The sequence below is a fragment of the Rhineura floridana genome, chromosome 20, assembly GCF_030035675.1.
Source record: "Rhineura floridana isolate rRhiFlo1 chromosome 20, rRhiFlo1.hap2, whole genome shotgun sequence".
In the NCBI taxonomy this organism is placed as follows: domain Eukaryota; kingdom Metazoa; phylum Chordata; class Lepidosauria; order Squamata; family Rhineuridae; genus Rhineura; species Rhineura floridana.
The window spans coordinates 15,187,424-15,201,149 of NC_084499.1; the positions used below are offsets into that span (position 1 = coordinate 15,187,424).

General features: G+C 49.0%; 1 protein-coding gene across 4 annotated transcripts in view; it reads right to left on the reverse strand.

The window, feature by feature from the left end:
* Window positions 1–693: 693 nt before the first annotated feature.
* Window positions 694–13,726, reverse strand: part of MVB12B (multivesicular body subunit 12B) — a 97,943-nt gene continuing 84,910 nt past the window's right edge. For all 4 annotated transcript variants that reach the window (XM_061604083.1, XM_061604085.1, XM_061604082.1 and 1 more), the window contains exons 9-10: window positions 13,532–13,591; window positions 694–2,419 (exon numbers count right to left, since the gene is read on the reverse strand). In XM_061604083.1, coding sequence (XP_061460067.1) covers window positions 2,333–2,419; window positions 13,532–13,591 — 147 coding nt within the window. In that variant the 3' untranslated portion in view covers window positions 694–2,332. The remainder of the gene's footprint in view (window positions 2,420–13,531; window positions 13,592–13,726) is intronic.

Sequence of the window (13,726 nt, forward strand, 5' to 3'; positions counted from 1 at the left end):
TCCTGGCCTTTTCCATGCAAAGCATGCACTCTACCCGTGAGTTATGGTCAGGCATAAAGCAGGCATCTGGAAAAGGGCAGAAGATCTCGAGCTGAGACATGCCTCAGCTGATCCCCATAAGCCAGTGACGCAAACCGCATGGATCCAGGAATGATCCTGTTGAAACGAACTGAAGCTTCCTTGATTGGATTGTAGGGACTGGACGCGCCACAGGTGAACATCCACGTGAACGCAGCCTGAGCGAGCAAGGAGTTGGGCTAACCTGGTACCCTCCAGCTGTTGTTGGGACAGGGCTGTGGAGTCGGTATGTCAAACCTTCGACTCCGACTCCTCTATTTTTCTACTGTCCAACTCCGACTCCTTCACAAATGGCAAATGTATATTAATTTATTAATATTAAAAATTAATATTAATATTAAAGTATTAATTTTATTTTGAAGCCGGAGTTGGTACATTTCTACCAACTCTGACTCCACCCAAAATTGCTTCCGACTCCGACTCCACAGCCCTGTGTTGGGACTCCAGTTCCCAACAGCCCCAGCCAGTATGGTCAGTGGGCAGGGATGATATGAGCTGGAGTCCAAATAAAATAAAATACAAAATTTACAGGGCACCAGATTTCTCAGGCCTGTGCTCAACCTTGGAAAAAATGGTAAAACCTTGGTAGCCAAACAACCCACAAGAGCAGATACGTTTTTTTACAACACATTGATTGCATTTTAATACAGTTAAACTATCAGTATTTACATGTTACACATTTGAACCTTTCCACGTTATTTTTGTAGGACAAGAGGGGTGGGGAAAAGTAGAAATGTTCCTGTCCCTCTTTGCTGCCCCGATGAAGCATTTGTTCTCTGGCAAGGACTCTCAAAAGCAGCACATGAGATCACACAGGCTTTCCAAAATAACTTAAAAAATATTCAGTAACAGATTTCATCAAGACATGCATTTGGAACTCAAACAGACAGCCACTGTGAGCATGCCAGAGAGTGAAGCTTAAACATTGTCCTTGGACCGGCCAAACCAGGCCGGCCTTGATGAGAAGTGAAGTCTTAGTTCCCTTCCGAGAAGGCTTTCAGAGGCACGCATGGTGGTCGCTCTCGTCTTAAAGCAGTCCACGGGGGGCACAAAGGCTTTAAGAATCAGCCGCTGCAACGGGCGCATTTTGAGCGGCTGTCTACTTAGCTGCTGCGTTCAAGAAATCTTGGGGAGAGGAAGAAAGCCTGGATATCTTTCCAGGCAGCTTGCGTTCAGGGAGAATGAGAGACAGCACCGCAGAACATCTCCCGCGCTTGTAGGCAAGAGTCTGGACTGATTTCTTCTCAGCTGGGGGGGGGGGGAGAAAAAGGTCTTGGAAAGCGAGCGACTTTGACAGGGCGACCTTGGGATGAAACATCACTTTGCCAGCAGAGTTGGGAAAGTGGTTGGGTGCAAGTGCAACTCCAGGCTTCCACGTGAAAGTTCAGTCCACAAAGGATCTTGAGCTTGTTTCCAAACTATCAGCTGTGCATGGTTTTGATGGTGCAGAAGGCAAAAGTATTGGCTATTTATTTATTTCCTTTTGTAAGCCAATACCAAGTGGGAAACCACCACAGGTCATGGAAGAACAGTTGCCCATCGAGCTAACACAGTTTATTGTCTCATTTCGATCCAGATAAAACCTCAAACTTGGAAAGAGACAAATGCACAAGTTGAGGGCCGATGATACGCTGTGATTTTAGCGAGCGATTGACCCGCCCAGGTCATAAAACCGCACTGGCTTGCGATTTTTCATCTTGTTTCTTGCCCAGTCGGCGCAGGTTGATTATGAGAAACATCTCGTTTCTGACACAAGCTGAGGATAAGCCGGCAATACAAGTTTAGGTGCCTGCCACTTCTTAGGCAGTGCAAGATATTTTCAGGAAACGATCCCTTCAAAGGGGTTTTAGAGACTGCTTGGCAGAACCAGTTATCAGGAGGGGGAAAAATCATCGTCATCAAAAGGGGACCGACTGACACCTCCATCGAGGTCTAGGTTAACACAGTTTTGATGCAGAGCGGATCCCAGAGGTGGTTGGACGGTCAGAGAAGTTGATGGGCAACCTGATCAAAATCTCCAAAGAGAAAGATACAAACGAGAGAGAGAGAAATCCTATCCAGTTATATTGTACAAAGAGAGTGGCAAATCACGAGAGAGAAAGATATTGTCCTGTTTGCTGGAAAAGGGTTCCAGTAACACTGCTCGTTTTGGGGAGGGGGGAATGGGAACTGGGGAGAAGGTTATGGGAAGGGAGGGGAAACACTTCCCCCTCTCAGTAGTACGTGAACTTCCTCTCCAAGGTGCCGAGGGGCTTCAGGACTGCGGGAGCGGTGGACAGCGAGTGGGACTCGGGGGAAGTCGGGCTGCTGCGCTCTGCTCTGTCCGGAAGCTGTAATCATACTGCAGGGAAAAGAAAACAGAGACACATGGACACGCTTAAACAGGGCTCACAGATCAACTACGTTGTGCAACTGTCAAGAGAGAGCCAAGGCAGGTCAGGAAAGGGCCACTGGGCGATTTTTTGGCAGACCCCTTTCCAAGCTGACGTTACTTACATTTGGATAACTGCAGTCGTGTAGTGGCGAATCCAGAAGTGCGGGGTCCCATCGGTAATAGTCACACCACAACCCCTCACAGCCACTCCCCCTCCTAAGATTATTCAAACGTCTAAGATTACACAATAAACTGAGCTTTCAGTCTCTTACTTTATGGGGAGTATTTCCCCTTAGTGATGGGTTGCAACATTCGGTGCAGATGTCCATGTGTTGCCTTTCAGCTAGATCTGCTATTTTCTGTGCATGTACGTGGGCAAATGTACCAAGATGCTGTAAGGGAAGGAACTTTCTTTGCTGAGTTTCCCTTCTCGGTTGCCATACCGTATTAGCTACTGAGAAGAGTCTTTTCAGTGGCTGACTTGCCTCCTTTCACTCGGGCTCCAATCGGCAGGAAAGGACACTGAAGACATAGGGACCCTGCTTGCAAAAAAAGAAGGGGTCTAAGAGCCCCTGGGATCCTAGGCGACTACACCCCTGGCTAACCAACAGAGACTTAAAGCACATGGAATGGCTTCCCTCAAAGAATTCTGGGAATGGTAGTTGACTCCTCACAGAGCTACAATTCCCAGCACCCTTAGCAAATGACAGTTCCCAAGATTCTTTGGGGGGGAAACTCTGCACTTCCAACGTGTGCTAAACATGCTTTAAATTTAAGGTGTGGATGTGATCAGATTCTTGAATTGCTTTTGTAAACTTCCTAACTGAGCTTTCTTCTTGAGCGATTTCGGGAGGGCATGGGGGGCCTCAGGCCCAGGGGCCAATTGTATTTATTATTATTATTAATAAAATTTGTATTCCGCCTTTCCACCAAATGGCACTCAGGGCGGTTAACAATAATAATACAAATATAATATAATACAGTAGAACAGCAGTAAGAGAAAGACAAGACAGGTAAAGCATCGATACAATCAAGAAAAGCACCAGTCCACATCAATTTTAACTGATGTTGCGGGGGTTGCCTCCCCCCCCCGGGAGACATCAAGTGGCACCCTCCAAGCCTCTGTATCCGGACCATGGCCCTCTCCTCAGCCTATGCCCCTCATCGTAAGAACGTCAGAAGAGGCTGGATGCTGGATCAGGCCAGTGGTCCATCTAGGCCGGCATCCTGTTCTCACAGTGGCCAACCAGATGCCCCAATGGGAAGCCTGCAAGCAGGACCTGAGCACAAGAGTGGTCTCCCCTCTTGTGGTGCCCAGCAACTGATATGCGCAAGCGAGCTGCCTCTGACCAGTGGTGTCACTAGGGTTGGTGTCATCCGGTGAGGCCCGCACCCACCGCACCGCCCTAGTGACGCCCCTGAGGGAGCGCGCACGTGAGATGGAGGGAGGCAGGAGAGAAACAGCGTGCGGGAGCGAGCTGTGAGGGAGTGCTAAGGAGCCAGTCTGTGAGGCGGCAGGGTGGGTGCTGAGGGAAGAGGGCAGTCGCCGTGCTCACTCCTGATCTCTCTCTCTCTCCTCCTTGGCCGCGCCTGCCGCTTCCCGGCGGCGGTGCCTAGGGCGGGGGGCAGCTCTGGGTGTCACCCCTGTCTTGTGCACAAGACCGCACCGCACCCACCGCACCACCCTAGTGACGCCCCTACCTCTGACCATGCAGACAGAACATGGCCATCATGGCTAGCAGCAACATTTTTTTGCAAGCAATTTATCCTAATCATAATGCATTTTTTGTATGTCACTGCCATCACTATATTCATTTTGCGCACGCTTCCTGCAATTCTATACACTTTTGTAAAGGTTGCTTGGCTGGGAAATTGCCTTGCAAAATTCGAATGTGCCAGTTTGGAAGAACGGCCGTGTTTCAGTTCTCATATTGTTACGGAAAGTGCGAATTTGATCCATTTGGCTTCACGTGTGATCTGAATGAAATTTCATCCCCACCCTAGCGTAGAAGCTAGCCTACTGTACAAAAAGTAACATTTAGGCTTGTTGCTCTGTTCAAAGAAGGGGCAGCAAAGTATGTTGTCTGGGGAGAGTTCTAGGGGCCAGAGAGAGAGGCCTGGGGGCCCACATTTGACTCCTTGTCCTGAGGTTCCCTCCCCTGATGTAGAGTGACATAATCGGTATAACACCTGCCCCCTTAAACCAGCAAAGTTCTTTAAATGGGGGGGGAGGTGCAGAGATGGAGGATTCCAAATTTGGAATCACCTCCTCCCTTCCGATGCCCCTCAAAGCCCTTGGCTCATGACAGGATTAAACTGGAGAAGTGCCCGTATTGAGCTGTTACTTACAGAAACATTAAACCCGAGTGCAAGCCACTGCAAATAAAATAAATGTGGAAATACTGTCGCCTTGTGGTCAAATTGCGGCATAACACTAAAAGCAAACATCAGCACACTGAACGCTGCTTGTCTTATCAGCTGGCCCTTACCTTTCCCTAAGGCTCTAAGAAACCGACTCCTTCTTGGATGGGACCAGGGATTCATCTAACCCAGTTTGACCAGACCAGGTGAATATAGCCTAGCTTCATGGTTCCTAGCTCACAAGCAGGACATAAAAGACAATAGCACTGCCATTCCCAATCCACCAGGAACTGGCACTCGAAGATAGACTGCCTTGGAACTCGGAGGTTCCATTTAACGTCAGGGGGAGTTGCCGTCAGTGGACCTAGATCCTCCACAAATGTGTCTTAATGCCCCTTTTTACAAGCCATCTAAGCCAGTGGCCATCACCGTGACTTGCGCACTGGCTTCATTTCACAGGGCAAGAGCCCTTTGGCTTGCGCCTAAGGCTTGCACTCTCTGCCCAGGCGTGCCGTGGAGGCTCAGTGAGGAGCCACAGGTGGAAACAGAACAGCACTCTTTCCCCAGCAGATAAGACTCTAGCCTCTAAGAACTTGTGACAGTGAGTTCCCTTTTCTTTGTAACCGGATGAAAGTTGCTTTTCCCATGAAAGCAATCCCCTGGGAATTAAGCCGTTACATGTCCCTTTTACTCTACCATGGTGAGCAGAAAAAGGGAAAAAAATCCTCTGCACCACCAAGTAAAGGATTCATTTTTTGGAAAAGGATTTCCTGCCCAACGGCTACCTCCTTAAACAGAGAATCACAGGGTTGGATGCTGTACACCGCCCTGGGAGCTTATTGCTATAGGGCGGTCTAAAAATGTAATAAAATAAATAAAATAAATAAATAAAATAAATTGGAAGGGGCCCATAAGGCCATCGAGTCCAACCCCCTGCTCAAGCAGGAATCCAACTTCAAGCATCCCCAACAGGAGGCTGTCCAGCTGCCTTTTGGACACCTCCAGTGTTGGAGAGCCCACCATCTCCCGAAGTCATTGGTCCCATTTTTCCTGATGTGCAGTCGAAATCTGGCTTCTTGCAACTTGAGCCCATTATTCCGTGTCTTGCACTTTGGGACGATCGAGAAGAGATCCCAGCCCCCCTCTGTGCGACAACCTTTCAAGTCCTTGAAGAGTGCTGTCATATCTCCCCTCCATAACGCCCACCTTCTTGGCTGTCTCTGCGAAACCTAAAATGCCTTAGCACCTACATTTCCACCCCTCTTCCTCTTCCAGAGTCTATCCCTCACCCATTTTTTTTTTTTAACTGGATGGCAAAATTTTGTGTTTCTGAACAGATGCGGTTGCTTTTGGACGCGGCTTGACACAGAGGGACAGACGGTTGGTTCACCTAGCTTGGCCCCTGCGACCTCAGGACTGGGGAACCTGTGGCTCTCCGGATGTTGTGGGGCTCCCATCGTTCCGGATCACAAGCTGCGCTGGCTGGGGCTGCTGGGAGGCCAGCAACATCTGGGACGGCCACAGGCTCCCCAACCCTGTTCTACACTGACTGGCAGCAACTCCCAAAGGTTTCAGACCGGAGTCTTTCTCAACCCTCTCTGGGGATGCTGCAAAGTGAAGTGGGGGCCCTTTTGTGAGCCAAGCAGATGATCTACCACTGAGCTACAGTGCTCCCCTAAGAGAAAACTAAGAAGCCGCCTTATACCGACCCACGCCACCTCACTCAGTGCTGTCTGCACTGACTGGAAGCGGCACTCCAGGCTTTCGAACAGGGGGCATTCCCAGCCCTACCTAGAGATGCCGAGGACCGAACCTGGGGCATTTCGCATGCAACGCAGGTGCCGTACCACTGAGCTAGAGCCCTCCTTTGATTGATAAGTTATTTTAAAGGGAGGAAGAGAGAGAGGGGCTGGCCGGCCATTGATTTAATCCTCTGGCTCTCTGTGCTTAGCTGAAAAAAATGCATTGAGCTGCTTTTCCTCATATCTGTCCCTCCTTATTTCTCTTGCGCTGATGGCTATGCTCTCCCTCCACAGTCAAGAGGCAGGATGCTTCTGAACACCAGTTGCTGGAAACCGCAGGAGGGAGAGAGTGCTCTTGCGCTTGGGCTCTGCTGGAGGGCTTCCCATTGGGGCATCTGGTTGGCTGCTGTGAGAACAGGCCACTGTACTAGACAGGCCACTGGCCTGAGCCAGCAGGACTCTTTTCAGGCTTGGCTCAGTTGTTTCCTTCCAAGACTGTCTTCTTCTTCTTCTTGGTGATCACTCGTGACCGAGTAAGATTGTCTTCCAGAATATAGTCTTTAACAATGGATCCGTCTGAATCTGTATCCACCGCCGATGTACCAGACCATGACTAGGGGCTTCTGGATTTCACAGTCCTGCCCCCGTCACCATTTGCCAATTGCCATGGGACTTTTGTTATGGAAGACGCCTGTGCGTGAATTTGTTTTACGTGGGGAGATCAGTGCACCACGATCAACACACAATCTTGACAGAAAAAGGCTTTGATCCAATGGTATGGATACCATGATGATTGGAAGTCCTTTATCTGCTGCAGCCTTCATCCGCCTTCACAGCCATTGTAGCGTACATATTGTTATCCTCCGCCTGTTCTGCCGTTGAGGACTTTCTTGGATCGTTCTTTGTCTGGTTCCTCTCCCTTGACCTTACCGCCATGGGTGACCCTGCTGGCAGCACATGTCTCCTGACGGCATCGCTCACAGGGTTCATTGGAACACGCAAGCCCACTCACCACTGCAAGGTGACGATCCAGCGAGGCGTCCAAGACTGTAAGGTCCCTGGGGCAGGGAACTGCCTTTTCCATTGAGAGCGCTCCGTATCTGGGTAGAAAACCTCAGGCGCCGGGGCCAAATGCGGCCCTCCATCCCTCTCTAGGTGGCCCTCAGCACTGTCCCCAGGCCACGCCCCTCCCTGGCCTTGCTTTGCAACCTCCTGGAGTAGTTTCGCCTGCCTAGCATGTGTCCTTGCACTCTGTTCATGCCTCTTCCTCGTCTGGCGTCTAAGAGCGCACATAGAAACTAGCCTGCCGTGCACGGCTAAAAGCCACATCCATTATTCCACCCGCTTTTGCTTCTGGCTCCACCCACCACTAACATATGGCCCCCAAAAGGTTGTCCAGAAGGGAATGCGGTCCCTGAGTTGAAAAAAAGATTCTGTTCTGTATAACACTCAGTACAACAGTCAGGAAAACCAGAGCTATTTTGATTTCATATCTTACAAGGATGGCCTGCCTTTCCCTCCAAGGAACTCAAGGTGGGGCACATGGTTATCCTGCTCACCCCTTTTCCCCCACAACAACTCTGTGAGGCAGGCAAGCTTGAGATGCAATGACTTGTGCCCAATGTTACACCCAGTGAGCTACTTCATGGCCGAGTGAGGATTTGAACCAAGTCCCGTCACTCTAACCACTGTGCCACATTTGCACAGTGGTTAGAGTGTTGGACTATGACCTGGGAGACCAGAGTTCAAATCCCCACACAGCCATGAAGCTCACTGGGTAACCTTGGGCCAGTCACTGCCTCTCAGCCTCAGAGGAAGGCAATGGTAAACCCCCTCTGAATACTGCTTACCATGAAAACCCCATTCATAGGGTTGCCATGAGTCGGAATCAACTTATTATTTATTTATTTATTAATTCAATTTATATACCGCCCCATAGCCGAAGCTCTCTGGGCGGTTTACAACAGGTAACTTGAAGGCAGTCCATTTCCATTTTGTGCAAAGAAAGCCCGTTCTCTGGTGTCACCCTCTGGGCCTCCCTCGGTTGACGACCTCAGATGATGATCTTGGGGTTTGGGCAGATTCACAGGGGAAAGAGTTGATTCCTCCCCCCCCCCCCAAAAAACCCCAACTCTCCCTCAAAATGGGCCCAATTCTGTACTTAGAATCCATCTTCCACGGTGAACGTCAAGATGCTGTCGAAGGTGCTGGTTGCTAATTGGCTACCGGGCTAAGTGCAAAATGGTGGTCTTGGTTTAAAAAGCCCTTTACAGCTCGGGACTGGGGTACTTAAAAGATCATCTCACCTCTTACATATACCCAGCCGATCAGAGGGGCCAAAATGGCAGCCACTAAGATGAAATGGCCACAGATGGTGTGTTTGTGTGTGCGTAAGTCAGAAGCAGGGAACCTGATGTGGCTGGTGTGCCAGCTCCTTATCTCCCCTACCCCTCACGGGCAAAAATGGAAAGGTGGGCGGGGCTGCCCACTTGTCAATCACCTGATGTCACAATGAAGTCAGCCAATGATTGTCGAGACGTCAAAGCACCACACCGGGCTCGCAAAGAGCCCTGAGCGGTGCTTCAAAGCGCAGCTGATCAGCCGTGCCAACATCACCACCTCACAGCTGAATAAGCAGTGACTTCAAAACCACTTCCTTCTGCAGGGATCGGCTGCACGAGCAAGTTCCCCACGGCGAACTCATCCCATCTCTCCCTCCCCCTCCGCTGACGTTACATACGAAGCCACGCGTGGACGTCACATATGGCCTCACGGGGTAAAATTGGGGTCTGAACTGGCGAGGCAAAGGTTCTCCACTCCTGGTGTAAAGTTGACCCCTCACTCTGAAATTGCTCCCCCTAAAAAAAGGCCTGAAATGCCTCCATTTTGTCACCTGGAAATGGGCCGGCAAAATGGACTGCACCGCTGCAGCTCTGCCCCAGTTATACGTGTACTGCCAGTGGCAGCTGGTGCCCATCAGGACTGGTAGGGCGGAAGGCAGGGAGCCCAACAGTAGGTGCAGCTACAGCCAACGGCAGGCGGGGCCAACTCGCTCTAGGTTTGCCCCCATCCTCCTCTTCCCTGATGAGTTCTACAAGGGACAACACTGAGACTAAGGAGGAGGTGGAAGCCGATAGGCAGAGCCACCCCCTGGAGTGGTCGTATGTCAGAAGGCAAGTGGATTCAGAGGAATCAAGACTGAGGTTAGGTGGGGCACTGCCTCATTTGCCCTAATGGACCACTATGTGCTATCATTAACACAATGAACATAGGAACAGAGGAAAGCTGCCGTATACTGTCCATATAACACAGTATTCACTACACTGACTGGCAGCAGCTCTCCAGGATTTCACGCAGGGAGTATCTCCCAGCCCTACCTGGAGATGCCGGGGATTGAACTTGGGACCTTCTGTATGGAAGGCAGATGCTCTGCCACCGAGCTACAGCCCTTTCCCAATGGGTTAGATCCAGGCTAAAATGTAAATGGACTGCCTGCAAGTCAATCCCGACTTATGGCGACCCTACAACTAGGGTTTTCATGGTAAGCGGTGTTCAGAGGGGGTTTGCCATTGCCTTCCTCTGAGGCTGAGAGGCAGTGACTGGCCCAAGGTCACCCAGTGAGCTTCATGGCTGTGTGGGGATTCGAACCCTGGTCTCCCCGGTCGTACTCCAACAGCTTAACCACTACAGTTTGTGGAAATCAGGACCCGCTGAAATCCACCAGGCCGTTTAGTAATGGCTCGGTTCTGATTGATTTCAACGGCACTGAAATTATTACACATGAAACCCCAAAGACATTCCTGTCTTTTCTTTTTGTAGAGAAACACTTCACCACACCCTCAATTGCAATTTGATAAAGCCTCCAGGGACCAGAAAATAAATACTCAGGGAGCGTGGGGAAGATTTCCAGCCCCGGGATCACTAATTGGCTATCCCTGCTTGACAGTAACATAATGCCACACACCATTTCATTTTGGTGTGAAAGTTCACACGCCTCTCCCATTTCCTTCCCTCCTCTTGCAATCATTAACGCCACCACTAGATGGCACTGTCTGACCGTAAGAGAGCCATGTTGGATTTGCTTATTTTCATTTTTTCACCAACCCCTGGTTATCTTGAATCCTAAAGGCTGGGGAAAGTTCAAAAAAGAAAGAGAAGCCATTTCGGCCTTATCCAAGGCCCAAGGTTGCTTGCTGCCTAGGTAACTGGGAAACAGGTGCCGCGTGGCTGGAAAATGGATAAGAACTCCAGCTTAGTGAAATAAGTTGCCCAAGAAGTGATGTGCAGGCACCCATCTCCCTCTTCTTTTAAAAAAAAATAAAATAAAATAAAGTGGCATGAAGGAGAGCTTTGCCGTTGAGGATGCTTCCTAAAGGCATCTTTTAAAAAGAAAAGCAAAATTGGCACCCACATCTTCATTAATTTTATGTCAATGTCACGATGTCGCGGCGCGCATAAAGGGCCTGCAGCGAAAGCAGCAGTGAGCGCCATTTTTCAAAGATGCGAGCACATAAAGATGTCAGCTCAAACTGTTTACTAATTAACACTTAAAAAGGCACAAATTAGATATGCGTGGGTAAGAGCAATTATAATCAAGACGAATTTCTCCAGTCATTTGGGATTGGGGGGGGGGAAGAAGAGAGAATCACCAAAAGTCCCAAGCTGAATCACTGGAACCAACTTTTTTTTTTAAAAAACCAAAATAGCCCTGAATTCCTGCCAGTTAGCAAATAAGTTCCTTGAAAGAGCATTCCTTGTGACTGTGCTCTGGAGCAGAGGCTGCTAAAAAAAGGGAGGGGGGACAAGGGTGGGAGAAAAACTAAGCTGGACAATCCAAATGAATGTTAAGCCCCAAAAATGCAGTCGAAGAGATTTTGTGGGGATGGTGAAATTAAGCAGACGTGGCGAACACCTCCCTCAAGAGACTGATTGGATCTTAAAATGTTTGCAATGGTTCATTAGAGCAGGGGTTCCCAAACTATGGTCCGTGAGCTTCATTCCAGGTGGCCTGCACCATGTCGGCATTAAATCTTCATATTAGTTTTTTTAAATTGCTTTTCTAATTCCTTATAGTGCATGTTATTGTGTGGCTATGTGAATTCTATGCAGCAATTGTATTTTATTTATTTATTAGATTTATACCCCGCCCTTCCTCCCAGCAGCAGCCCAGGGCAGCAAACAAAATCACTAAAAACACTTGAAAACATCACAAAAACAGACTTTAAAATATATCAAAACCAAAACGTCTTTAAAAACATTTTTTAAAAACGCTTAAAAAACATCTTTTTAAAAAGAAAGAAAAGGTTTAAAAACATCTTAAAAAGCAATTCCAACACAGACGCAGACTGGGATAAGGTCTCAACTTAAAAGGCTTGTTGAAAGACAAAGGTCTTCAGCAGGTGCTGAAAAAATAACGGAGACGGCGCCTGTCTAATCTTTAATGGGAGGGAGGGCTCTTGGCTGTTCTTGATGAGGCTAGTGGGAGTTGTCGTTCAGCGACATCCAGAGGGCCAAAGGGTCCCCACACCTGTCCTAGAGTCTTCAGTTCGAGACCCCAAGCCAGTTGGAGGTTAGTCCATTAGTGCAAATAGGGCACTGCCGCACTAAGCTGAAAATGTGTGTGTGTTATGTGCCTTCAAGTCAATTATGACCTATGGCCACCCTATGAATCAGCAACCTCCAGCTGCATCTGTCGTGAACCACCCTGTTCAGATCTTGTAAGTTCAGGTCTGCGGCTTCCTTTATGGAATCAATCCATCTCTGGTTTGGCCTTCCTCTTTTTCTACTCCCTTCTGTTTTTCCCAACATTGCTGTCTTTTCTAATGAATCATGGCTTCTCATGATGTGTCCAAAGTACGATAACCTCAGTTTCGTCATTTTAGCTTCTACTGATAGTTGTGGTTTAATTTGTTCTAACACCCAATTCTTGGTCTTTCTCGCGGTCCATGGTACATGCAAAGCTCTCCTCTGACACCACATTTCAAGTGAGTCTAACATTTAAGTGTTATAATAATAGTCTTGTGCTGTGATGGGCGCTGTACGATTTCTCATTGTGTAGAACTTGCATTCCACCGAAGTTGCTGATACAGATGGAAGAAGGAATTTAAAAACATACATTTCAATGGCTACAACCGACAGAGCAATAATTTAGTCGTCCGCCAAGACCGCCAGCAATTTTCCAGTGGTCCATGGAGGGAAAAAAAGTTTGGGAACCACTGAATTAGAACAAAGGGCTGGATCCAACAAAGGTAACCTCAGAGCAGGCCCACTGAGAGCAATAAGCCTACATTAGTCATGCCTGTTCATTTCAATGAGTCTACTCTGAGGAGAACTTACACTGCATACAACCCATCGGCAAGTGCCTTATATCGAGTCAAGCCTCCAGCGGTCCATCTTCCAGTGTTGTCTACACAAGGGATGGCTGAATGTGGCCCTCCAGGCTTCGCTATCTGGCCCTCAGGACTCTTCCCAGGCAATGCCCCATTCTGTTGATTATGCCCCCTCAACAACCCTGCTTTGCCTAGTCCTCGAGTGCCTTTGGCTGGCTGGGATGTGCCCTGGAACTGAGATCATGCTTTACGCTTGCCTGGATGGAGAGATGTGCATCGATGCAGTCTTTTACCATTACAAATATCAACACCTGTTGCTCGCCCACTCTTGCCTTTCAATAATAATAAAAAATATTCCCCTGAGAAGTTGGGAGGAGTGGCTGAATTAGATTTCCAGAGCTCCGAAGGCAGGATTTCGTACTAACCCACCACTACCTCGCAACTAAATTACACAGAGTGAGAAAAAGGATGCACATTCCCGTCCATTTACAGAACGGTGCAGCCTGCAAAGGTGGCAGAATTTGGGATACAGTGGCGCAGAATTTCAAAGCACAGGACCCACGAGGCCCAGCAAAGCGGAGAAATCAGCGCCCAGCTGCAGAAATCACAAAGGCCCTGGGGGCGACAAGGTTCCAGAAGGGACTTACCTCCTTTTCTATTTCCGCCAAGGATTTGATAGTGATGCCTAGAAGGTCCACCGGCTGCATCTGCAAAGAAATGCCAAAAAACATTCAATTACGAGGAACCTGCGGCCCCTTCCAGACGTCACTGGGCTACAACGGCAGGGGGGGGGGAGAGCAGAGCTGGCTTTGCACATTGCAAAGTGGGTCAAGGCACACACA